Source organism: Typha latifolia, chromosome 5, assembly GCF_019914945.1.
Source record: "Typha latifolia isolate L0001 chromosome 5, TyphaL0001v2, whole genome shotgun sequence".
In the NCBI taxonomy this organism is placed as follows: Eukaryota; Viridiplantae; Streptophyta; class Magnoliopsida; order Poales; family Typhaceae; genus Typha; species Typha latifolia.
Genome location: NC_133090.1, coordinates 7,755,804 through 7,783,711, shown reverse-complemented (window position 1 = coordinate 7,783,711; position 27,908 = coordinate 7,755,804). Strand labels below are relative to the sequence as shown.

The 27,908-nt window shown below is 39.5% G+C and overlaps 1 protein-coding gene across 1 annotated transcript; it reads right to left on the bottom strand.

Moving 5' to 3' along the window:
- Positions 1-67: 67 nt before the first annotated feature.
- Positions 68-27,814, bottom strand: LOC140788642 (uncharacterized). The gene is made up of 10 exons (XM_073137990.1): positions 27,358-27,814; positions 27,205-27,283; positions 27,019-27,113; positions 24,263-24,367; positions 24,086-24,165; positions 22,293-22,383; positions 22,123-22,230; positions 998-1,084; positions 645-713; positions 68-512 (listed from the first exon to the last, which is right to left on the bottom strand). The coding sequence occupies exons 1-10, from the start codon at positions 27,571-27,573 to the stop codon at positions 327-329; spliced, it is 1,116 nt and encodes a 371-aa protein (XP_072994091.1). The 5' UTR covers positions 27,574-27,814; the 3' UTR covers positions 68-326.
- Positions 27,815-27,908: the final 94 nt, after the last annotated feature.

The following is a 27,908-nucleotide window of genomic DNA, read 5'->3' as shown; positions in this document are numbered from 1 at the left end:
ACCATTTATCTGCCCTCACCAACAACGACCCAAAATTCTAGCAAAATCTTACGACAATCCACTGATATATAGTAACCCCCTTTTATGAGACAAACTTTAAAGGAGAGCTGAAAGGCTCTAATAAATAGTTGCGCTTCATCGTAGAGGCTAAAGTTTTAACTTTTCTGAGCCTTCCAAGGTGCTCATTGTGGAAAACCGCCCACTACCTCAATATTGTACATAAGATTAACAGAAAGCTTGAGGGCATTCAGATGGAAAGCTGCGGCAAACAAAAATAAGGCTTTACAGAGATGATTAGCATCAGAAAAGACGGAAAAGATCTTTGATTATGATGTTTTTGATGCATCTGAAGCCCTTGACATGTCCGTTGGTGAAGGGCACTGATTGAAATCCTGCTTGCTTCTAGTTTTCTTCATCTTTGCTTTGAACCTGGACTTGGTCATCAGCGTCTGCACTGTGTTGGCAAAGTTGCCAACTGCCATCACAACAAGCAAGATTCCACAAACTATGACCTGTTGAAAGTAGAACAATTAAGGATCATTCATATAATACAAAGAATACCACATTCTATCAGAAATCCTTTGGAAATTATAAGAGGAAGCAATTTAAAAGAAAAAAAAAGGAGAGCCATAAATTGTCCATGCCTGCCATTCAGGGATGACACCACCCAAAGCCGTTCGAAGTAGCAGCAAACCATTATATGCTTCAAAACCCTGAAACCATGAATTTCAGACAGCAAATATGTACTGGATCAGTGCATTAGTGTAATCCTAGTTCAGTGAGAAAAATAACACGAGAACTAATACTATTGCATAAACAGTGAGGACACTTTCTAAAAAGTTATTTACTCGATCTTTGAAAACCATACTCCTTATGTTGTCAATAATGGGGTTAAGATGAGATATTGGCCATCTATCTAGATTTCTAAACCTCTTGCGACAAACAGCGTTGCATGTAACAGCTTCGCTGACATGACTCAAAGTTCAGATCATCATACCTGTAGAATGAAAAGGATGGGGCATAACAGCAACAACTGGCCTTCGACACCAGCTGTTTCTCCCCACACAACATCCATTCTCTTAGCCTGCAAACACCAAGACGAATTGAAGTTCTTTTAGCCCATGAACAGCAAGAGGAGATGAAAACAAGCAAAGTAAAGTCTATATTCACATAGGATATTTAAATAAACTCACAACATACAACATTAACGAACACAAAAAGAAGCTATCTGCTTAGCCAATTTATGTGCAAGAATATGAAAATTTGTCCACCAATTATAAGTTTACAACCACCACCACCACCAACCCTTTTAGACCGAAGTATTTAGGATTGGGTAAGTCAAATCCCTTCATCAGTCCAATGGATTTTAAGTCAAATCAAGCAGTATCATGTCTTTGCCATGCTTTTATTAATATGCTTGCTTGTTTTATTATTTCAAAATATACTGAACTACAATAAGTTCAGTTGATTCTGGCTGAAATTCAAAATTGCACTTGTATGCCTGTTCAGACCTCAAGGTAATTATAGAAAAGCATCTAGATAAGATTCCATACAGCTTTTAGAAGTAAACATCATTCAACAACTTAACTGTGTGGATTTGGATAAATAGGTTCTTGATTACTTCAATAAAAGCCAAAGAAAGTACTCTTTTTCCTTTTAAGAAATAGAAAAGAGCACAAGTAATCCAACAAGTGAAACAGATACGGCAGAATCCACATTGACCAAAACAGAGACATACCAGTTCCAATTATGATTATAAGAAAACCTTCCAATTATGCAGTATAGACATACACAAAGAATCTGGACGTTGGATTTGAGTCCACCGATAAATATGTTCTCCTGATTTTATAATATAAGAAAAGAATAAATACAGATACTTTCATATTTACACATGTAATTTGTGAAGTTTGAAATTGACTAGTCTTTTTGATGCAGACATCACTGATAGGACGCGATGGCGTGTGTACCAGCACAGGAGGCGCCGACAGTTGATGATCCCTTCTATAGGGATCTGGTTCTGATTTTAATTTATTTAGGGTGTCTTTTATTTATTTCCTATGTAGGGTGTTTTTCGCTTAATTCTATTGTAGGTCTATATATAGACCCGTTATATTTTCTTTGGAATTTAATAAAAGTTTATGTGATTTTATTCTCTAAAGAATTTTAGTGTGAAACCATTTCTTAGGGTAGATGTGTGAAACCCCATTTCTTTCCTTCTTATTTTCCTCTTTCATCTTTCTCTACCACGTTTTGCATCATTTTGGTATCAGAGTGAAAGATCCTAGTTTATAGACGTCCCTCCTCCCGGGTTCTACACCGCTCCATATTTATTCTTCACATGACGAATCGCTCCACGAACACCAGAACGTCAAGAAATCCGACGTACGACGAGCAAATAAATTACCGTTGACGAGAAATAAAAAGAATCTGTTGTCATAGCGGAATCACCACCGCGTAAGATTCCAAATCCTTCAAAAAAGTAATTGTTGTTGCATTATTTAGTGATCTACTATTCCATCTTTATTTTTATTTTTTTTATAGATTGAAAAAAAAGAAGAGAAAACATCACATCTCTTTTGCTGTAAATAAAAAAATAAAAAAAAGAGAAAAAAAATTCAGTGTTTCAAATTTTTGAAAATTTGAATTTTTAGCTCTTAATTTCTATTAAATCCCAACCAATTCCTTCTTTCCCTAAACTTCCAACCAAATTTCCTATTTCTTCTCAACATCCCAACAAATCCTATCTTTCCTAATTTTTCTCCCTCCAATATTTCTAATTTTCGAATTCCCTCCCTAACTTGAAACCAACCCTTTCAAATCAGCTCCAAATCCAAACCCATTAACCACCCATTAACCCTCACACTTCCAACTCAACCCAATCCTATTAAACTCATTAAACCCATCAAACCTAAACCCAAAACCCATTAGTCCAAAACCCAAACCCTGTTAGACTACACCCGCAACCCATTAATCATTAACACTCAACCCATTACCCAACTTCATCCCCAACCTCCCCCTCACCTCACACCAAGCCCTAGCCCTTTCCCGTCGCTGCTGCCCCAACGCCGCCCCGGTTCAGCGCAGCCCCAACGATGCCACCCGACACCGTCGCTCCACCCAACGACGCCGCCTTGGTTCTGCCCTGCCCCGACGACACCACCCGACCCCACCGCTCCGCCCGACGATGCCTCCACGACAACACTGCCTCGGCCCGTTTGCTCCACCCGACGACGACGGCGCCGCATCGACGCCTCCCCACCGACACTGCTACCAGGGTTTCTCGACAGCCCACCTCCACCTCCGACGACTACATTCTTCACCGACGACGCCATCCCTTTGACGCCTGCAGCCATCACTAACGACGTCGACGCCGACGCCCGTGCCGTGATCTCCCGTGCTTCGTTCCCTGCCGTAGCTCTGACTGCAACCATCATTGCCGAATCGTCCGATCTCTCCACTGTCTTGGACTTTGCTGCCGACGTCGCCGATATTGCTACTGACCACTCCCTGGTGCTGACGGAAAGGACATGCACAACAACACATTGTGGGCGAAGAGGGGAGGTTAATTTCAATTCTGTTTTTTTCTCAGATGGTCAGGTATATGCTTTTCAATGTATTAAATATTTTTGGGCCATTCTTTTCTAAAGAGGGGAGGAAGAAGGGTGAAAACAAAATAATTAATTTCAATTCTTTTTTTTTTCTCAGATGGTCAGGTATACGCTCTTTTCAATGTATTAAATATTTTTGGGCCATTCTTTTATCTCTAAAATTTTATCAATTCCTACTGTCCACATATAGTGAGGGAGAGATTACATAGAAACTTTATATGCTTTAGTCATGATATTAAGAGATGAACTGTGCCGAATAGAATATTAGTATTATGTTAATTTTTGGAAAGAAATTTAACAGGTTTGGCATTTATGAAATGTGACTTTTTTTTAAAAACTATTAAATCTTGACATTAGTTTTTGAATCTCCTGAATAGAAAATCTAAATTCAATTAAGTATTCATTTTTAAGATTTTCTTGACTGCATAGCATATCTCATATCATTTAGATCAAGACATTTGTATTTGGATTAAATTTAGGAGACGTCTCCATTCCATTAGATTAGAACACTATTTAATTTTATTTAAATTAGCAAGCATAAAATTAAAAAGATAAAAAAAATATAATAAATATTAAAATAAATAAATAAAACAATACCTAACTCACTCATTGCATATTAGTGTATGCCAACACATAAAGGTAAGGCTCCTCAGTGATTCTAGTGAGTTCAGCAGTAGCAGTATGGATCTCGAACTTATTAAGAAGCTCGACGATATTATGGGACAACTAGGTACCTTAGCTCAACAAGTCAGGGATACTCACGATACTTTACTTGGGTATCAACGGGTGACCGATGAACGACTATATAGGGTAGAAAGACCCCGTGAGCACACCGCTCCTCAAAATAATCACTGCCTTGACCTTGAGCGTGGTGAATCTCCCATTCCTTTACCTCGTCAACACTTTTAAGGAAATGAGCGAGATCCTGATGAATAGTACCTTCGAAGCATTAAAATTGATGCTCCGAGGTTTGATGGTCATCTAGATCCGCAGTACTTCTTAGACTGGATCAAAGACATGGACCGTTACTTTAAATGGTATGATATGTCGGAAATCCGTAAAGTCAGGTTTGCTGCCATGAAATTGACTATGAAAGCAAATCAATACTGGACCAACGTTGAGACTCTTCGTGAGATTAAGAGTGAGCTTCCAATTGAAATTTGGGTTGACATGAAAAATGAACTAAAACGTAAATATCTCCCACCTTCTTATTACCCTAAACTTCTAGACAGATGAAACCAACTTACCCAAGGGAGTAAGTCAGCTAAGCATTACGTTACGGCCTTTGATGAATTACTTGTTCGGTGTAGCGTGATCGAATCTAAAACCCCTATGCAAATCTTGTCCAGATTTAGCGCTGGCCTACGTGAAGAATTGAGAAGTGAACTTTTTGCCTATAATATTGATACTTTGGAAAAGGCCTACAGCTTATTTCAAAAAATTAGAGTCTAGACCTAACCACATCTCAAGAAATTGCGAAACAAGACCTCAAATTCATAAATCCTCCACAGGTCCTCATCAAGCCAAATCTACCAATCAATCTTTTAACTGATCTACCCCTAGCCATTCACAATCCAAGGTAGAATACAAGGGTAAGAGCGTCCAGAATGACTTTTCGAAGGTTAATCCTCGGGACAAATGCTATAAGTGTCAAGACTATGGACATGTTGCTGCAAATTGTGCGAGCTCGTATAAAATAAATTTAATTGAGGAACCCTTCGAAGAAGACTCCGAACAAGATTTTGATGGATATGTTCACCATGTAGACGGTGAAGGAGATTTTGAAGATGAAGAGGAAGAAAATACCCTAGGATGCCTGAGGCACATAGACTCCACCAGGTTACATATTGTTAGATGTGCCCTCTCTCAACCTAAAGTCAATAATGATTGGAGGCGCAGCTCCATTGTTCACACGTTCACGAAAATTGGAGGTAAAAATTGTAAAGTAATTGTGGATAGTAGCAGTTGTATAAATGCCGTGTCTTCCACCATTATTTCAAAACTAAACCTGAGAGCAGTTTCCCATTTCAAAACTAAATCAGCTTGATTAGTACGAGAAGCATTGAATGCAAGATTAGTAAAGGAACTCCTATTTTGATTTTTGCTGCTCGAGAAATTCTAAACGAGCCTAGTGAACCAATTCCTTTTGAAGCCACTGCTGTGATGGGGGAATTCTCGAATGTCTTTCCAGAGGATCTACTGGATGAATTGCCACCAATGAGAGATATTCAACATGCTATTGATTTTGTCCCAAGTGCATCTCTTCTTAACTTGCCTCATTACAGACTTAACCCAACTGAACATGCTGAACTCAAACGGCAAGTTGACGAGTTATTGAGAAAATGCTTTTTGAAGGAAAGCCTAAGTCCTTGCGCAGTTCCCGCATTGTTAATGCCAAAGAAAGATGGAACCTGGCGCATGTGCGTCGACAACCGCGCTATTAATCAAATAACGGTAAAATACCATTTTTCCATTCCTCGTTTGGATGACATGCTGGACATGATGGCAGGGGCCACAATCTTTTTAAAGATAGATTTAAAAAGTGGTTATCACCAAATTCGTATACGCCCTGGCGATGAATGGAAGACTGCATTAAAAACAAAAGATAGGTTATATGAATTGACGGTTATGCCTTTTGGCTTGAATAATGCTCCGAGTACTTTCATGAGAGTGATGACTCAAATATTACGACCTTTTATGGGACAATTTTTAGTCGTATACTTTGATAGCATCCTTATCTATAGTCGATCTCGGGAGCAACATATAGATCATCTTCGTCAAGTTTGCACTGTCTTGAGGAGAGAGCAACTGTATGCAAACCCTAAGAAATGTACGTTTCTGACAAGCAAAGTTGTTTTCTTAAGTTTCATTGTTTCATCTGAAGGAGTGTATGCTAACCCTGATAAGGTCAAAGCTATTAAAGAATAGCCTGAACCTCGTACCATAAGAGATGTGAGAAGTTTTCATGGGCTCGCTACCTTCTATCGTCGATTCATCAAATATGGCTCCAATAACAGAATGCCTCAAGAAAGGTGAATTTAAGTGGTCAGCAAGTGCTACTAAAACTTTCACTAAAATCAAAAAGAAAATTGTGGAAGCCCCTGTCATGCGACTCCCCGATTTTACTAAAGTTTTTGAGGTCACTTGTGACGCTTCTAGAGTTGGTATAGGGGGAATCCTGAGTCAAGAAGGTCATTCGATTGCCTACTTACGTGAAAAGCTGAATGAAGCTAGACGACGATATACCACTTACGATAAGAAATTTTATGTTGTGGTTCAATCTCTTCGCCACTTGAGACATTATTTGCTTCCTCAAGAATTCGTAATCTTTTCTGACCATGAAGCTCTTCGCTACCTTAACTCCCAGAAGAAGCTTAACACTAGACACGGCAGGTGGGTTGAATTTCTCCAGGACTATACGTACACCTTGCAACATAAGTCTGGAGCAGACAACAAAGCAGCTGATGCACTGAGTCGTCGCATGATTCTTCTTTCAAGGATGAATGCAGAAGTAATAGGTTTTGATAAAATCAAAATTGAATATGAATCATGTCCAGATTTTCATGAAGTTCACAATTTATTAAGCGATGGAGCGACTCAAGAAGTAGATGGTTTCATCTTGCAGGATGACTATCTATTTAAGTCTCGAAAGTTATGCATTCCCAGCACCTCGTTAAGGGAATTTTTAATTTGGGAATTGCATGCTGGGGGTTAGCTGGACATTTTGGGCACGCGAAAACTATTGAAGCTACGGAACATCGATTTTTCTGGCCAAGCTTAAAGAGAGATGTTATGAGACTTGTTAGTCGATGTCATGCGTGTCAACTTGCTAAGTAGCGAAAGCAAAATACAGGATTGTACACACCTTTACCTGTTCCTAATTGTCCTTGGCAAGATGTTAGTATGGACTTCATACTTGGACTTCCAAAGACCACCCGAAAGCATGATTCCATTCTTCTAGTGGTGGATCGATTTTCAAAGATAGCCCACTTTATATCTTATTCCTAAACTTTTAACGCCTCTCGAGTTGCTAAAATCTATTTTGACGAAATCGTTAAGTTGCACGGGCTACCAAAAACTATTGTATCAGATAAGGATGTAAAATTCACTAGCTATTTTTGAAAAACCCTATGGCATAAGATGGGAACTAAGCTTCAGTATTCAACCGCTTTCCACCCACAAATTGACGAGCAAACTAAAGTAGTCAATAGGAGCTTAGGTAACCTACTGAGAACTCTTGTCGACGAGAATCTAAGAGACTGGGATCAAAAACTGCCAACTGCTAAATTTGCATATAATAATTCTATTAATAGATCTATAGGTCTGAGCCCAACTAAGGTAGTATATGGTTACAAACCTAGACAACCTATAGATCTCATTCCTATGTCCCATTATCATAGGTTGTCTGAGTCTGCATCTGCATTCGTATCATATATTCATGACTTGCATAAAGAAATCAATAACAGCATTGCTCAAAATAATACTAATTATAAAATTCGAGCTGATCTAAGGAGATTCAAAGAATTTAATGTTAGAGACTTTGTGATGGTCCGGATATGTCCGGAACGGTTCCCACCTAGAACTGTCAAAATGTTGCATGCATGAAGTGCCGGACCTTTTAAAATTCTCAAAAAAATTAATGATAATGCTTATGTTCTAGATCTCCCTAGTGATTTCGACATCAGTTCTACTTTTAAGATTGAGGATCTAGTAGCTTATAAAGGTCCAAATTTTACCCCAGATAACCCACTAGATACTGAGCCTACCCATGAGCCTGTTTATGAAAGACCCTCTTTACCTCCACTTCCCAATATTCCACCTAACATAGCAAACGAAATTGATAAAATTTTAGATGATGAAATTATTTCAACTAGAGAAGGTAGATCCCAACGGTATCTAGTGCGTTGGAAAGGACGGCCTACATCTAATGATACATGGCTTGATCGTCACGATTTGGAGGTGCATCACCTTGATACCTTAGAGCAGTATGAGAGCAGCAGAGCAGCACACTCGACGGAGTCAACTTCTCTCCCACCCGGGGAGAATGATACGGACATCACTGATAGGACGCGATGGCGTGTGTACCAGCACAGGAGGCGCCGACAGTTGATGATCCCTTCTATAGGGATCTGGTTCTAATTTTGATTTATTTAGGGTCTCTTTTGTTTATTTCTTATATATGGTGTTTTTTCCTTAATTCCATTGTAGGTCTATATAGACTCGTTATATTTTCTTTGGAACTTAATAAAAGTTTATGTGATTTTATTCTCTGAAGAATTTTGGTGTGAAACTATTTCTTAGAGTGGAGGTGTGAAACCCCATTCCTTTCATTTTTATTTTCCTCTTTCACTTTTCTCCACCACGTTTTGCATCACTTTTATTAACACTATCATGCTCCATTAGATTACATAAATTATTTGAGACTGATACGATTCGAACTTCAATGATGTCGTCTCGAGAATAGGTACACTTTAAGAGTGTCTTTATTTCTTATTTTAGTGTTTAATTCTAAAAAAATATAATAATAATAAGTTTTCTATATATCACGTTCGAATACGGGTGGAGCGCGTTCACATCCAGAGAGTGCGAATTATGCGTTCGAACGAACTGCGAACGCTTGCGTCGCGTTCGCAAATCCAGAGAAGTGAGAAATATGTGCGTTCAAACGTGATCGGGCGCGTTCGAATGTAGTCAACGAAAATCAAGGTTCCCAGTTTCGGCCGATTTGATTCGTTTCGGCTGGGGTTTCGGCCGTTTCGGGATCGGCCCTAGCCCATCCCCCACCTGCCTCTCTCCCTTTTCTCTCTCTTTCTCTCTTTTCCTCTCTTTCTCTCTTTTCTTTCTTTCTTTCTTTCTCTCTTTCTCACGGATCTCTTACTCTCTTTCTCCTCGGCGACTGAGTAGTGAGTAGATCTCCGTCTCTCCGGTGACCTCGACCTCCGGCGACGTTCTCCGATGACCTCGATCTCCGGCGACCTTCGGTAAGTTTTTTTTTTTAATTTTTTTTTCCTTTGTATAGCATTTTGCCGCGCGCTTCCGCTTGTAGGTGTTGCAAAGAAGATCTGCGCAAGCGGCTTCTTCTTCTGCTGCAGTGCTCATTGGCCGCTGAAGAAGAGAAAGAAGGACTCTGCTTCGCCGCTTCTCTTCTGATAGTAGAAGCGGCGGCACACACTGTGCCGCTTATGCAATTATGCCTCATAAATTTAAAATTATTTTATATTTTATTTTGATTTTTGTTTATGTTTTTTAGTTGCAGTCTTGCAGAGCTAAAATATCAATGGCTCCAAAAGAAAAGTCATATGATACCGACATTAGGTGGCAACATTGTAGCACTATTGGGCAAGATAAAAGGCGCAATAAATGCAACTAGTGTGGAAAGAAAATGAGTGATGGTGTCAGCCGTTTGAAAGAACATTTAGCTGGAAGACAAGAAAATGTAGCAGCTTGCACTCAAATGTCTTTGGAAGTTAGAAAGCAGATGTTGGCTCATTTAATTGATAAAAGAAGGATAAACAATCTGCATAGCAAAGAGAGTCAATGATTCGTGAAGAATTGATGCATAATCCTGTATAGATTGATGATGATAGCAGTGAGCAAAGTAAGGAGGATGAGGAGAGACAGATAAGGAGGGCAATAAAAAGAGAGAGAAATATACCTAGAGAAGAGGAAGAGATGAGAAGAAGCACTGGTGGTAACTTTAAGAGATCTAGATCAGTTAATATATGAGAGAGAGAATATGGGGGCAGCAGTTCTACCCATAGGACTCCTAGTGTTACAGCAGAGTCTAAAAATATTGGATCAATGGATACATATCTTCAGATAAAAGGGGTCGTACACAGACTTCAATCAAGACAGCTCTCAAAGGAATTAAAAATGCAAAGAAACACATTGGTAGCTGATAGCCCTTACTATCACACTATAGTGGATGCTATACAATCAGTAGGGCCCGATGTTCCCCCTCCTAATTCAAATGATATTGTTACTAAATATCTTGACTCAGAGGTAGATGAACTTTATACTTATATTGAGACATTTAAACGGTATTGGGATGAATTTGATTGTACACTGATGTGTGATGGGTGGAGTACACAAAACAGAAGAAATATAATTAATTTCTTAGTGTACTCTGGCATAGGGACAATATTTTTGAAGTCTGTGGATGGTACTGCTCATTTTAAAAATGCAGATTATATTTGTCAGTTGATGGATGAGGTAGTACAAGAAATTGGTGAAAAAAGAGTAGTCCAAGTGGTTACTGATAATGAGGCAAATTATAAAGCTGCTGGAAATTTACTAATGATTAAAAGACCTCATTTATATTGGACGCTATGTGCTGCACATTGTATTGATCTAATGTTAGAGGATATTACAAAAGAGCATGAAATTGACATGGTAATATGTGAAGGTCAGAGGTTAACAAATTTTATATATAACCATGGTTGGGTTCTTAATTTACTCAGGCAGATGACTGGTGGTAGGAAGATCATCAGACCCGGCGTCACTAAATTTGCCACTCACTTTTTAGCCTTGGAGAACATCATGCGCTACAATGATGATATTATGCGGATGTTTACATCACAGGAGTGGTCTATGAAAATTAAGAATATGAAACCTAAAGATAAATCTTTAGGTGAAACTTTGAAAAATATGGCTCTTGGAAATACATTTTGGGATAATATTACAATTGCCACCGCAGTATTTGAGCCTCTTGTCAAAGTATTAAGACTTGTAGAAAGTGATGACAAGTCTGAGATGGATTTCTTATATGAAGCAATGGACATAACTAAAGAATCAATAAAAAAAAATATGGGCCAAAATTATAGGAAGTGGTGGAAGATGATTGATTCTAGATTAAACAAACAACTACATAAAGATATACAAGCTGCTGGCAAGCATGCTTCTAAGATTTAAGTTTTAATTTATTTTTATTTATGAATTATTTAAAAATTTGAATGCTTACAATTTTTAAATTTTTACAGGGTATTTTCTTAATCCAAGATTTCAATTCTCTAAAAATGTTAATAATGATAATGAAGTCTTGTTAGGGGTTAGAAAGGTAATCAGCAAGCTTGAGCCCGGTATTCATAAACAAATCCATTGCGATAAAGAAATTATGATTCAATTAAATAATTTTATTATTATTTGTTTCAAGTTTTAACTTTCAATAATCAATATAATCAATAAGGTAATAATATATTTCTGATTTCAGATGGAGAAATATAAATTGAGAGCTGGGCAATTCAGTACTGCTAAAGTTGTTGCAGCTATATCTCATAACACTCCAGCTAAATGGTGGTCTATTTATGGATGGGAGGAGGCACCAAATTTAACGCCAATAGCAAATAAAATTTTAAGTCAAACTGTGTCTTCATCACAGTGTGAAAGAAATTGAACTATTTTCTCCTTAATCCACACAAAAACACGCAACCGATTGACAATGGAAAGATTGGAGAAGTTAATTTTTTGTCATTATAATATGAGATTGAGGGAGAGAAATTTAAGAAGACAGAAAATGAACAACTGATTAATTTAAATCATATTTTTGATGAACAAGACCCTTTGACTCCATGGATCAGAGAGATAGAGGATAGGGTATTATATGACAAAGATAACCCATGGTTAGATGAAATATTGGGAGAGACCACGACGAGGGTAGAAGCTAGTACTAGTCATAGTCCTGATGATACATATGGTGGTGAGATCATTCCATCTATATTTGTTGAGGAAAAGTCAAGGAGGCATAAGGAGTGAAGGCAGAGAAACTGAGGATATATATACATATCAGCGACGTCGTCATGAGATGCATTTTGGTTCCTATGATTATGGTACATCGAGTATTTATTGTTTGGAGCCATCACAAGATCCATATGCTAGTTATTATCCTCAGTATTCTTAGTATTCTCAGGCACAAGATCCAAATTCTGATTATTATCCTCCTCAAACGCAAGTCACACAACAAGATCCATACAATATGACTAGTATGATGGAATCACTTTTTAGATCATCAGGTCCCAGACATCAATATTTACAAACTTATGATGATTATGATGATAAAGACTATAGAAATTTATGAGAACCAGCTCGGTATTCAACAAAGTTTTAAATTTTGAGTAAGTTAATACATTTTTTTAAGTGTTTAGACTTCATATGTGAGTAATTTTTGTTTTCTTATTTTTTATCATTTTTTTTAAATTTTTCTACATTTTTCTACATTTTTAAATAATATTTAGAATTTTATATAATTAAAAAATAGTCTGATCCGATATGAACAGCCGATACGGCTGATACCGATCCCGATCCCGATACTGGGAACCTTGGCGAAAATGTACTGTTTAGGGTTATTTTGAATTGTTTTGTTAGCCTCTAAAGATATGGATGGCAACCAGGGAGTCATTATTGATGAATTAAGTTTTTTCCCTTGTCTCCTTCGTCTTCTTCGCTCCTGCTCTCTCGATCCCCGGCAACGCCGCTTCTAGCCTCCCTCGACCGGCCAATCACCCTAATCCCTTAGGGGTGCCCACTCCTCCCCATTCTTCCAATCTATCCAACACTTGTCCTAACCCTTCCATCACCCATAACCCTTCCACCACCACTTATTCACCGCTGCCACCCTATTAACGCAATTTGTTGGAAAGCTCTTTTCCGAAGCTATGACATATCAAAATCTCACATCCATCCGATGACGGCATCGTTCGGGATCTATTTTCATAGTTCTGTATCAGATCCTATCCAGATCTGAAAATCGTAATAGATCGAGCCTTGGCCCAAAAGGGGAGATTGTATCAAGTTGGTATCAGAGCCAAGTTCCTCGGACATGCGCTTCCTATGACCACAACTAGAGCCATGGCGGCATGGCGAGATGATGAAGAAGAGATTCTCCTAATAGAGGAGGGGGAAACGGTTATAGGGACTTCCGCCCGCGGAACTGCCCGATAAAATCGAAATACAGAAGAACCTAGTGTTCAAGCCGTGTTGGGATCTTTTTTCGAACAAATGGCCATCAACAACCAGATGATGATGGAGATGATGCAAGAATTACGAGCAACAAAGGAAGCCATGGCAAACGGGAATGCACTATCGACCCCATGACGCAAGTCTACCCCCATGAACCCACCGCCACCAATTCAAAATTTGCAACCATAAGAGCCGTTGCTGCCACCACCCTTCGGGCAGAGACAAGTAAGGATGGTTCCACCAAGCCCAGTTGCAGATGAACCCATCCGATAAGCGAACCACTATGGAGATCACCTTGGAGATCTAGATTCGTGGGCGAGACAATATGAACCTGAACCACGGCGAGTTAATCAAAATCGAAGGAGGGATCATCAACCATTCATGGTGCATCCTTCTTCGGTTAGACATGGACTTGGACATGATCCGGATTGAGACGACATCCGTGGGCAAATCGTGCGTCTCGAATTCCCCAAGTTCAAAGGTGGCGATCCGATCGATTGGTTGTATAGGGTGGAGCAATTCTTCGCATACCAGGGTACGGCGAAAGAATATATGGTGACGCTTGCGAGCTTCCACCTTGAAGATGCGGCGCTTCATTGGTTTCGAGCAGCCAATGCCAATGAGGCTATCGAAACTTGGGCTGACTTTTGCGCCGATAGCACGCGGCGATTTAAAGCGTCGGGGTATGAAGACTTCAATGCTCTTCTCTTAAAGACAGTGCAAAAGGCCACGGTTAGGGCATACCAAGTAGAATTTGAGAGGATAAGTAGCCGATGTCAACCCCGATGGACGGATCAGCAACTTCGTAGCACCTTCATCTCTGGGCTGTGAGGAAACATCCGAGCCGACGTGAGGGCTTTAAGGCCTAGAACCTTAAAAGAAGCCTTCAAAGATGCAGTGCTCATGGAAGACAAACATCGTGCCATGAAGTTACATCTAAGACAAAACTGGACGAGCCAAGGAAGCCGCAATCAAGCTCAACCAACCATAGCAGTAGGGAATGTTACTGGAGTACCAAAAACCGCTGCTGCAATGGTGCCTCCTCGAGCACCCCTAAAGCCATCCCAAGATGTGAAGTACGTACATAGAGATCCGGGACGAGCACTCATACATGCTCAAGTGGAGGAACGAAGAGCCAATGGCCTATGCTTTCGTTGTGATGAGAAGTTTATACTCGAACATCGCTGCGCTAAACCGATAGGATGATGCTAATAGATGGATTGAAGGATGTGGAAGATGAGTTTGCAGTTGAAGATGAAGGTGTGGCTAGACATCAACGAGAAGTAGCTAAGGAGCAACTCGTGGAGGACATGATAGACGAAATCTCCCTCCACGCCTATTTAGGGACAGCCACGCCAAAGACCTTGCGAGTGAACAGCGTAGTCAAGAAAACCACAGTGAGAATCTTGATCGACACCGGGTCCACCCACAACTTTATTGGCAAGAGGCTCCTTAGAAAGATTGGGCTCGAGTCGGAACCCACAAAAGGGTTCGATGTGACGATTGGAGATGGCACCACATTGCTACCGAATTTTATTTGTGGAGGTGTGGAATTGAAGGTGTAAGGCCAAACTTTCACATTGGATCTTTATCCGTTGGCCTTGCAAGGTGCCAACATTGTCTTGGGAACCCAATGGCTTCAAAGCTTGGGGCCCGTAACATTTGATTTTTTAAACCTCACACTGACATTTCGGAGGAATGGTTGAAGAGTGCTGATGGATGAAAATCAACTGCGGCAAGGACCGACGTTGCAACCACTTTTGGGCCTTTCTCGTACAGGGGACCGAGATCTACTATTGCAAATGGCTGTTGCTGAACCAGAACATCCACCACCAAGGGAAATAGCCGCTAACATGCAAGAGATGCTGTAGGAATTCAAGGATCTCTTAGAGGAACCCCGAGGACTGCCGTCGACCCGTCGGCACGACCATCGCATCCAGATCATTCCAGGGGCTAAACCAGCAAATGTCCGACCCTATCGGTACCTGCATGTCTAGAAGGAAGAGATCAGCAAATTGGTGGTGGAAATGCTCGAGCAAGGGATTATTCAACCGAGTAGAAGTGCCTACTCGTCGACGGTGCTGCTGGTTCAGAAGAAAGACGGGAGTTGGCGATTTCACGTCAACTACCGAGCCTTGAATGCGATCACCGTCAAAGACCGGTATCCAATACAGGTGATCGAGGAGTTGCTGGATGAACTCACAGGGTCGGCTTACTTCAGCAAACTTAACTTAAGAGCGAGGTACCATCAAATCCGCGTCGACCCAGAAGACGTGCACAAAACGGCGTTCCGAACTCACGATGGCCACTATGAGTTCTGAGTCATGCCGTTTGGGCTCACCAATGCACCGGCCACCTTCCAAGGACTGATGAATGACCTTTTCCGCCCGCTCTTGCGTCGGTACGTGCTCGTCTTCTTTGACGATATTCTAGTGTATAGCAGGAATTGGAGCGAGCGCTTGCGGCATGTGCGTGAGGTGTTGAATATCTCAGCAAGAGGAGTGGAAGCCGATCCAAGCAAGATCAAGAATATGGTGGACTAGCCGATTCCTACTAATCAACGAGAATTGAGGGGATTCCTTGGGTTGACTGGGTACTACCGACGATTCATTGCCAACTACGACAAGATTGCTGCCCCGCTGACCTCCTTACTCAAAACAGAAGGGTTTCAGTGGACGGGCAAGACAACGGAGGCTTTCAAAGCATTGAAGACAGTCATGTCTATCGCACCGGTTCTAGCACTACCGAATTTCAGCAAGCCCTTTGTAGTGGAATGCGACGCTTTGGGTGAGGGCATTGGAGCAGTATTGATGCAAGAGGGCAGACTCATGGCATATATGAGCAAGGCATTGTCAAACTGGTCGCGACAGCTATCCATCTACGAGCGCGAAATACTAGCAATTCTACACGTCGTCACCAAATGGCGACCTAATTGATTGGCCAACAGTTTACTATTCGCATGGACCAGCGTAGCTTACCCTACTTTATGGAGCAACGTGTGCACACCCCAACACAGCAACGGTGGGTCACGAAACTCCTTGGGTATGACTACGAACTAGTCTACAAAAAGGAGATCGAGAACCGAGCGGCCGATGCCCATTCGTGCCAATCGGATATAAGTGAGCTCGCCTTTTTTAAGTACCAACCTTTCCTCTATTTTTAGATATGTGGGGAACCAATGCTAAGGATCAAATCATGGAGGAGCTTAAGTCAGAGTTCAAAGATCGCTTCCCTAATTTCAAACCTTGAGGACAAGATTGCGGAAGCATGGTGGATTGATACGATTCGAACTTCACCGATGTCGTCTCGAGCATGGGTACACTCTAGGGGTATCTTTGTTTCTTCACCGATGATTCTTCACCGATTCGGACTTCACCGATGTCGTCTCGAGCATGGGTATATTCTAAAAAAATAACAATAATAAATTTTCTGTATGTCGCATTCGAATGCGGGTGGAGTGCATTCGAACGCGCTTGTGAACGCCTGCATTAGGTTCGCACATCCAAAGAGTGTGAATTGTCTATTCAAACACCACGTTCGAATGCACTGCGAACGCCTGCATTGCGTTCACAAATCCAGAGAAGTGAGAAATATGTGCGTTCGAACGTGATTGGGCGCATTCGAACTCGGTCGGCGAAAATGTACTGTTTAAGGTTATTTTGAATTGTTTGGTTAGCCTTTAAAGATATGGATGGCAACCAGGGAGTCATTATTGATGAATTAAGTTTCTTGCCTTGTCTCCTTCGTCTTCTTCGCTCCTGTTCTCTCGATCCCGGGCGACGCCGCTTCTAGCCTCCCTCGACCGGCCAATCACCCTAGTCTATTAAGGACGGCCCACTCCTCCCCTTTCTTCCGATCTATCTAACACTTGCCCTAACCCTTCCATCACCCATAACCCTTCCACCACCACTTATTCACCGTTGCCACCCCATTAACGCCGATCCACCACCATCCACCATCACTTAGAATCTTGTGCCACCATCCACGGATCCTAAGACAGACCCCCTGACGTTCGTCCACTAATCGGACGATATCTCGAGATCCCTACATCTGATTCGCCTGAAACTCAATTTGTTAGAAAGCTCTTTTCCGGGGCTACGACGTTTCACGTCCATCCGACGACGGCATCGTTTGGGATCTATTTTCAAAATTTCGTGTCAAATCTTGTCCAGATCTGAAAATTGGAATAGATCGAGCCTTAGCCCAAAAAGAGAGATCATACCAGGGGCTGATGAATAATTCTTGTTAGTTAAGTATAAAGAAAAAAGAAAAGAACAAACCTGATCATATAATTGCATTTGACTAGTGATGGAGCAGACATTCCTTTTTAAATCAATGCTAATTTCTATAGTTGCTTTGATCTATCTCAGCAATATATCGGGAGTAACCTTTTTCTATTTTACAACTAGCTTATGGTTACAAGTCAAGGTACAGTTTAATGATTTTATAATAAAATAAAGACAAGTACTCAGCATAAAAATTGAATGTAACTTTTTCAATTATTTTTTTCTAACCCATATTCTAGAAAGAGATATTTAACCAATTAGCAGCTAATCTGTATCAGCATATCGTTAGAAAAGACATTCAATATAGTAGAGATATAGCATTACACATTCATTAAATATTCTCTGTTACATATTTTGGGTTAGCACCGAGATTAAGCAATTCAAGGATTACTAAGTCCCTCTCTTCAATATTTAAACAATGTTCCTTCTTTAAGAAAGATCTATCTCAATAGTCATAAATTCATGCAGTAAAACCAAGGTTCCAAATATCGGTATCGAAATCGGAATTGGCCGTCCGAAAAAATAATACATATCAGTCGTATCGGCCACCTGTATCGGATCGGACTATTTTAATTAAATAAAATTCTAAATATTATTAAAAATATTGAGAAATTTCTAAAAATTTACAAAAAATTATAAGAAAATAAGAAATAATAATTACTCACATATATAAAGCCTAAAAAGTAAAAATCTCTCTTCCTCCCTCTCTTCTTTCCTATCCCTCTAACTATTAGTCTAAGGTATCCATTATCTCCCACACTCTTTTTTTTTTCTTTCCGTCTCCCTCACTCTCTTTTCCTTTCTCTCTCTCTCTCTCACTCTCTTTTTTTTATCTTTCCCTCTCCCTCACTCTCTTTTCCTCTCTCTCTCTCTCTCTCTCTCTCTCTCTCACCCTCTTTTTTTATCTTTCCCTCTCCCTCACTCTCTCTTCCTTTTTCCCTCTCTCTCTCTCCCTTTCTCTCCCTCACTCTCTCGTCCTCTTTTCCTCTCTCTCTCCCTTTCTCTCTCTAGCTGACAGCTGCCTGCTGCAGGTGGCTGCTTGTATAGACCGAAATCAGCCAAACTGGCTGGTTTCGGCCTGGATCGGGATCGGCTATAGCTGATCCCGATCTGTTTCGACCGATCCCACTCAAGATCGAACGAAACTAGAAACTATGAGTAAAACATAACCTACAATTCCTCCATACTATTTTGAAAATGTACCAAAAAAAAAGAGTTTCCCAATATTTATATCCTTTGGCAGATGAATGAAAACATATAAAATGAATAAACAAATTCAAGGGAAAGGAGACAACTCTTCAATATTTAAAGATCCATTGACAATGAGTAAGAAAAAAATTATGCATAGAGGCTAGCCAAACAAGACAAGTGACTTAGAAAGACTAGAAGCTAGGTCGTCATATAAAATTATTTTAAATAAGTCAACCTAATCAAACAAATATACAAGAAGAAATGAAAGCCCCTCACAACATTCCAGTAAACTATGTGATCCAAAAGAAGAGATTTAGCAGAAAACTCGAAAAGCATGGCATTAAAAGCAGGAACTAACTCATCTTAACTTAATTCTTAGAATAAAAATTCCTATTGTAAGCAAAAATTATTTCTTCAGTGGTTCTGATCAAAACAAAAGCACTATATTACTATATACCTTGAACATCCAAAGAGGGCATATAATTGAGATGTTTAACAAGAGCTCTAAAAATATCTTTAAAAAAGTTCAGTTTCTTGCAATCTAATAAGATATGAGAATAACCATGCTTATTTAGATTAGGAGGAAAGAGAGTTCACAACATGATCCTCATTGCCAGAGGCTATTTAGCTGGCCTGAACGGACCATAGGGGGTTACGGAGAAATTCTTACCTATATGTTTACAAGGAAATCAAAGAATCAAAATTTGACCGAAAATAACTTTCCAAAGGATCCGAATTCTTTACTAGCTTCCTATTATCATGATTTCCTAGTGAATTAATAGCGTTAGCATCAAGATTCCAAATATTGGGATCGAGATCAACCACTCGAAAAAATGCATGTGGCTGTTTCAAACCGCTATATCGAATTTTTGGTATCAAACCATTTTTTAATTATGTTAAAATTCTAAATTTTATTTTAAAATACAGGAAAAATCTTAAAAATTAAAAAATTAAAAAAAATAAATTACTCATATTAAAATCAAAAAATTAAAAAAAATCACTAAATATCTCTCCCTTTCCTCTCAATCAAAGACAAAAAAATCCCCTCCCACTCACTCCAAATCTCCTCTCTCCCACTCTCTCTCACAAATAAAATATATTATTTCTCTCTAACTCGCTTTCACACTCTTCTCCTTGTCTCTACTACTTAGTCTTTTACTCTCTCTCTCTCTCGCATGTTCTCACTCGACCTCTCTCTCGCTCTCTTACTATTGCTGCAAAACATTGAGGGAAAACAACCAAAAGAAAGAAGAGAGAGGGAGAGCGAAAGAGCGAGCGAGAGAGGAAAAGAGAAAAAAGAGGGAGAAGGAGAGCAAACGAGGGATAGGGAGAGGGAGGGAAAGGGAGAGAGTCAAAGGCGCTAAGAGAGAAAATGAGATCATCAGAGAGAGACAAAAAAAAACTAAAAGAAAAAAAGAGGACTTATCTGAGGTCATCGGAGAGTAGTATCGCAAGATTCGATAGAGGAGGAGCTCCATGTCTACTTCGATGGATTTGCATCAGAGGAATTTGCTAGGGTCTACCTCTACGAACTGCGACGAAGAGAGAGAAGGTTGATGGCTTGGTAGGTTTTTAGGTCGAATCCTATTTTCATCCAACCGATTTCAAAACCCATATCACGTTGTTTTGGTCAATCTAGCCGAAACAGGTCCGATATGAATTGGTTTTGATCAACTACCAAAACTAACTGAAGGCTGGGACAGGGATCAGCCATAATTGGGAACCTTAGTTATTAATCGAAGTCCTTTAGGATAGGTCTCTCAAATAGATCTTTATTACTTCTAATGACGTTGTTTACAGTAGGATTCCTAAATTCTGATTATCTTCAGATTGAGTTTAATGTTCCGGATGATCATAATCCTTTCCAAACCCATTGGATTTATAATAACATGTCATTGAGAAGTAGAGTTGCATCATGTGAGATTTTTGGTGTTCTCTTTGTTTCATGTTATTTTTAATCCTGTCCAATGATATCTTTTGAAACACCAATTAATTACCACAGATCCAAAAACTTCAAACATACCAACCAACAGTTGGTAGGCATAATCATATTATTTTTCTTTTTCTTTAAAATGCACATTTCTCACCACTAAACAGGTAATGAATTATTTCATTACTACTACAATTGCATCATAAAATCCCACTCATACTCATGGCTGTTTTGTCTAGTAGACAACTATTTCCAAGAGCAATAGGAATAATGCCACCAGAATAATCTAAAAGCTGGATGAAGTTCTCAGATAGACTGCCACAAAGGTTTCTTTTCTGTCTTTGCTGCTTATTAAGACCACACATTTGATTCTTCTAAAGTTCTAATCAACTAGAGTACGGCCAAATATGTGGTCTTTGTTATAGACCTACTCAGACTCCAACATGCAAAAGCATATTTAGAAAAATTGTACTACATTACCAATAGACTATCTCTTTCAGGAGCCACATAGAGCATTATGTCATACCCATGTCAACGATAATATCCAGATATCCTAGTAAAAAAAAGATGGAGCAGAAGCTAATTCCATAATGATGAAATTCTGAGGATGTTGTAAATCACTTTCTTGACAATTTGTGCCTCTGCCTCAAAAAGCACAACAGGTTGGGATAAAAAAAACTCATCATTCCACAATACTTCTGAACTCCACTTTCATTCCTCACCTCCTCACCTCATGTTTACCTCCCAGAATACAATAGCAGGATCTCCACAGTTAAGGCCTATATCCTATTAGGATCACAACATTAGACCTACTCAGATTGTGAACAATAGAATATGCAAAATAAAGTCACTGGGATATGGTAGCAGTTTATGCCTAATGCAACAAGTTAAACAAAAATAAGGTAACCAGCAAGTACCTATAAGAAGCATGAACTCCTATAAGAAGTATATAATAATTGTTTGACACTTTGACCTTACTTACAGGTACACAAGTTAGGTAAGTAAGACAATATGAGATAAGTATGATTATCAACAATAAAAGATCTCATAAATAGAACCCTCAGGAGATAAATTGCAGGCATGAATGGCATGTCAATCAAGAAAACTAGTTTTCCATATACCAGAAATAACTAAAAACAATGTAGATTGTTACCTTCCCTAGAGCAATGCGAGTATATAATCTTTGGCGCTGGTATCTGTTCTGAAGAAGCATTGCAACACCTTGCATTATAGCCCATGCTAAAAATAGTTGCACCCCTCTCTGCAAAAAGCTATTGGTTGGGTTCTAGGATCATAATGATGAGGAAATGACTAAGCAAATACCTGTTTGTTGGCACAGTCAGGTTGTCCCTTTATCTCCCATGTAAGACTTACAAGAGCCATCAGCATGGCACAGTAATGATGGTATATCCACCTAAGGAACAGGGATTGGTAATTACGGTACAATCAAGGTGTAAACAAATTGGAAATCAATCAAAATCACTTTTACAAATAAAATAAATCAAGGCAGGACCAGGACAACAAGATGGATCCAAAAGAAAGATCTCACCGCCTTGCCTTGCAAGAGGAAAATCACATCCATGTGCAAAGGGTCCCCCATGTACTGTTGTCCAACAACACGGTTCTCTTCTTCTCCACCAGGAGAGTTTTCTATTTTCTTTCACAATCCTGACAGCACTTCTTCTCTCTTATCTTACTTTTCTCCCTCACAAAGGATAGTATTCCCCTCCATTTCTCCCTCTCTTCTTTATTGTTATCCTTTCAGCTGAAAATCCTATTTTGACATCTATTCAGCCTATCTTGTGGTCATATTACCTCATGACTGAAACATTAATATGATGAAAGAAGGCAAATTCCTACATTTTATCTTATAGTAAGTCTGCTAGCTGATTTATTGGTGTTTTTTCCATGAAAGAATTCATTTTTACTGTAACTTTTCAGATTGTAATTACTCATTGATGGATAAGGAGATGCAATGCTTTCTAAGGTCCTTATTCTGCTTTTTTCTTTAATTTCTTTTATCTGCAACTCACTTCAAGATTTCGCATTATTTGAACTGTAGATCGCAAGTGATTTAATAGATAGGGAAGATTGGATTTATAAATAATTAGGGTAAATCACCTATTCCTATCTTTTGATGAGACAACATATCTATATATTCTAGGTCAATCAGAAAGAAATCCCTATGTATCTGATGGATATATATCATAGTCCAAGTGGCTTACAGACCAGCTAAGTTCCCTTATCTTCTGATGACTCGGCTTATCTCCTGCAACGAAAAGAAAGGTATTCTTTTCTCTTGTTATTTGCCCCATCAATGCATTCCCCGGCATCGTCCCAAACAGAACAAAAGAGTGAAGCACCAACTGGACCTATAGATAGGCTAACATAAAGCGAAGAGTTGAGACAGCTGGTGAATCAAGCCACTTTCGCAAACCTATTTCCTACTAGACACATGCCCAGTCCAGTTCAAATGTCGAAGTGCAAATGAACGGGAGCAGCAAGGACCATAGGAAGATTTCAACCTTACCTGCAGCATCTCTATTTGGAGGAGTGCTTGAACCAAGTTGAAGATGCCACAAAGACATGATTCAAAATGAAAAATGTAGTGTTTAAAAAAAAAATCTTATAGTGCTTAGATTGATAGGTTGATTAAAATGAGATAGAGCTGAACAGAGGAAACAAGTTTACGCAGTTGAACCCATTGCAGCAACAAATTGCTCAGTGTTGATGCCAAACCCAGGTACATTCCATAAAGGCCAAATGTGCTCTAGTACTCATTCTTGTTAAGGGAAACATCACCACACTGAGGCTATGATATATGCTATTATTCAACATTTGAAAAGGATTACTGTAATTTCCAATATACTAAGACAATTTTTACTTACTCCAGCTTTTTCCCAAAATATGGTCTGGACTGACATTGGCACTGAAGCTTAGGGAGAAAACAAATGACTTCTCTTTACAAAAGATTGCCCACATATAATTACACTATACAGTTTTCCATTTAAAATTAAATTCCCTCTACTAGAAGGCATACAAAACATTTTCCTGAACTTAATGATGACAGGACATAGCATTTGAAAAGTATTGCATGAGAAGAAAATGTTACTTACCAAGAACGAATGTCACTTCCATTAACTCTCAATATGTTTTCTCGCAAAGCTAAACTTGTGTAGAGAAATAATAGCCAAGCCTGTAATAGATAAACCAGTACTATTATTACTAAAATTTTGGACTATAGAGGTGTGTTTTATATAACTATAAGAGAAATATTTTCAGTAATCTAATACCTGGTATAACTGAACTGGCAATGCTGGAAAGCATCCCTCCCATATCCAAGACCTTAAGAAAAGTAAAGTGGATGGAAACAGAAGAAACAAAAACGCCGTTCTATCCTGTTATGAAAGAAGTTAACATTACCAAGGCGATATGGTAAAAGTGATCAAGTACTAAAATATAGAAGTTCTCTTATCTAATCTAATAATTAGTTCATGTGCAGGTATGGTAAGGCTACTGCTATGATAAATTCAAAAGTTCTCATTTTCATCACCATAACATCAAATTATGAAATATGAACCGATTGAGAAGAAAAAAATCTTATGGCCCTGTTAAGCTCTGATACCACTTGATAAGTTCTTGAACCAAAGATAGACTACCCAACGATTCCTTCAAGATCTAGATGTATTACAAGAATCAGCCTGCGCGACTGTGGAAAAATATTCGTCAAATATTCTCCAATAGTTAGAAAATTACGAAACCAATTGAGTTAGATCCGTAACTTCCTGATCTACAACTTTCGTATTTACGCCCTTCGCAAATTCGAACTGTAGCAGGGACGAAAACACGGAATAACGTGGGTGATAACGTGGGTGATGGTGGTGGTGACGAGTGGAATAGATGTTAGAGTTATGGATGGGTACGGAGATGAAGGTGGATTGTGGATATGGTTAAAGAATGTAGACGAAGGGAACAAAGTGGTCGAGATCCCAAAGAAGAGGGATGGCTCGACAACCGAGAAAAATTAGAAGTTAAGAGAGGCCTTGCCAACGGTAGAGGTGGAAGGTTGGTGAAGAAGGAGAAGGAAAAAGTCTAGAGATAAGATAAGAAGCAAGAAATCAATAATCCAATTGCATAATTAATTTGGCTGCCATCCACATATATATAGAGCCTAGCCAACAAGTCCTAAAACAATATAAAACCCTAATTCTAGAGGATTCCCGTCAATCACGTTCGAACGCGCCCGATCGCATTCAAACATACCAAAACACGTTCTCTGTAAGTGCGAACGCGATGTTGGTGTTCGAACGCACAATATGCGTTATCTGTATTTGCGAACCTGATGCAGGCGTTTGCAAGAGCGTTCGAACGTAACCTCTCCTGCGTTCGAACGTGACCTACAGAAATTTTATTTTAATGAAAATAAACACCTAATGCAATAAGAAAAGATCATATCTAAGTGTATCAGGCCCATTAAAAAATACTTTATTGAATTGTTCCATGTAACTTATTTAAGATATATAATGTATCAATTCTTCTCATATGCCCTCTTGTATATTGTACAAGAACCATCAAATTAAATTATGCTGTGATTTGACTAATATTTATGCTCACTAATTACATGACCAAAATCATTTTAATTATCACTATCTGAAATCACTCATCAAGAGGTAGAACCAAGTTCTACATATTAATGAAATTCTTCTACCAATATCAACTTATACTGCCCAATCCCTTGGATGACATTGGCATCAATTTGTGTGCAAATGGCACTTCAGTGACTTCTTCATTCAAAATTTAATATTACAAGAAGATAGGATAGATTTAATTACAGCTAAGAAACAAGTGGATCTTCATATTTGTTTTACCTTAAACTTACAGATAGAAGAATTCTGTAGACTATGTTTGCTAGAGAACTCAACAATCAGGACATTGCTAGAGACTCATCTTACTATCCTATGCTTTAAGAACAAAGCGCAGCTACATCATGAATCTCTCTTCAGGTTTGCTTAAATCTTATAGATTTTCTTCAGAAATGGATAAACTTATTAAAAATAAATCAAGCATTAGACAAGTAGTAGACTGCCTCACTTCACATGCTCATCTCTGTTTCCCTTGACTACATATTTTTTTAAGAAATGGATAAACTTATTAATGGTGAATCAAGCATCAATCAAGCATCAGAGGGGTAGTAGTCTAGTAGACACCACATACTTTTTCCAGAAATGGATAAAATTATAAACGTGAATCAAGCATCAGTGAAGAAGTAGATTGTCTCACTTCACATGCTCATCTATATTTTCCTCTACTACATATCTATATTATAACTATTACTTTCATATCTACATAAAGGTAAATGATGTTAGCAATAGCGCATTTCTCATGTACAAGCATTCCCAATTTTTACTTAACTACCTAGGAACATAGAAAGACAACAAATAAATGAACTGAGTCAGAAGCCATCAAATAGCTCCATTATAACTGGATCAAAAACCCAGAAAATTAGGATAGTCCATAGAATTGGAAATCTAAGGAAAGAGAACTTTGAATATGGCTACTCTCTCCGCTGCTCTAAAATGAAGCATCTCAACAGATATACATACATATAAGACAAAAGCCCAGTGCACAATTGCTTACTTCAGCGCATCTAATTCTGAGCAATGATGCTTGGCAATTATCCTAGAATGCAGATACAAGTCTTGTTTAGATGCATCCTAGAAGGAACAATAGCACCTACTCATAGTAAACGCACCTAAACTAACCACTACAGCAATGCTTTGACAATTAAATGTACAAAGACGAAGACATGATCTCTACTCTACAAACCACTCATCTATTTCCTGCTCATCACCACAACATGCTGCTGCATCTTGGCATGCATGCTAGTTATCACTGGTGAGAGCCACTCTTCCAGTGCTACCACAACAGAAAGAATGCAACAAATCACGTCGACCTAAATTTTTCCAAGCTCTTGATATTATCAAGTTATTGCTAAAAATATGACATGGATATCAATCTCTACATAGCACAAGGAAAAGGTGCTGCCTACCCTATAGCTGTTATATTCTTCCTTCATCTTTAGCTGCACATCCTTCCTCGAGGCCCGCACATTCACCGGGCCAAGAAACATCTTCAGGAAACGTCCTAGCCAATCCCAAATCAAGAAAAGAGACTCAAATCAACAATCAATAAGAGCAGAAGAGAAATCGAATCTGGAGAAGCGAGAAGAACCAACCCTGAGCCTTGCTCGGAAGCAGCGAGGCCACATCCCCATCCCCAATCGCGCACCTAGCCCGGTACAACTCCTCATCGATCTAAAACGTAAACATCTCAGATTTCGAGACATTACTGCGAATCCTACCACATTTGAAGCTACAAAAGGATCAACCTTATCCGCGATCTTAGGATCGAGGGCACCCCCGCGCTTCTCGATCGCGGTCTGGAGTCTCCGGAGATCGGATTCGACCGCGAGGGCTCGCTGCCGCAGAGACTGCTCCTCGCTCCAGGTCCTCGAAGCGAGCGATGCCGCGGCGTCGCGTAGCTCCCGCGTCTGCTCCGCCGCACGCGCCGCCTCTTCCAACAGGGCATCGGAGGATCCCGCCATCTATCCTTCTCTATACACAGGAAGAGAGAGAGACAGAGAGAGACAGTGAGAGAGAGGAGAAGGAGATGGTGGGTGTGTTCGTCCTCCGTCCCTCCTCTCTATATAAGATTGGGGTCTCTTTTGATGAGCGCCGTTGTAGAGGGGAGAAGAACAGCCGCTTCCTTTTAGGTACTACTTCCTGTTAATAACTTAATTTATTTTGCGGGGAGAGAGAGAGAAAGAGGGGAGTTGAGAGTAGTGCGGTGGGGTCGTAAGTGTGCGTGTAGGTGTGTTTAGCTGTTGTGAGTCACATCTGGAGTTCTATTTGATATCTGACGTGCGTTTTTCTTTTATAT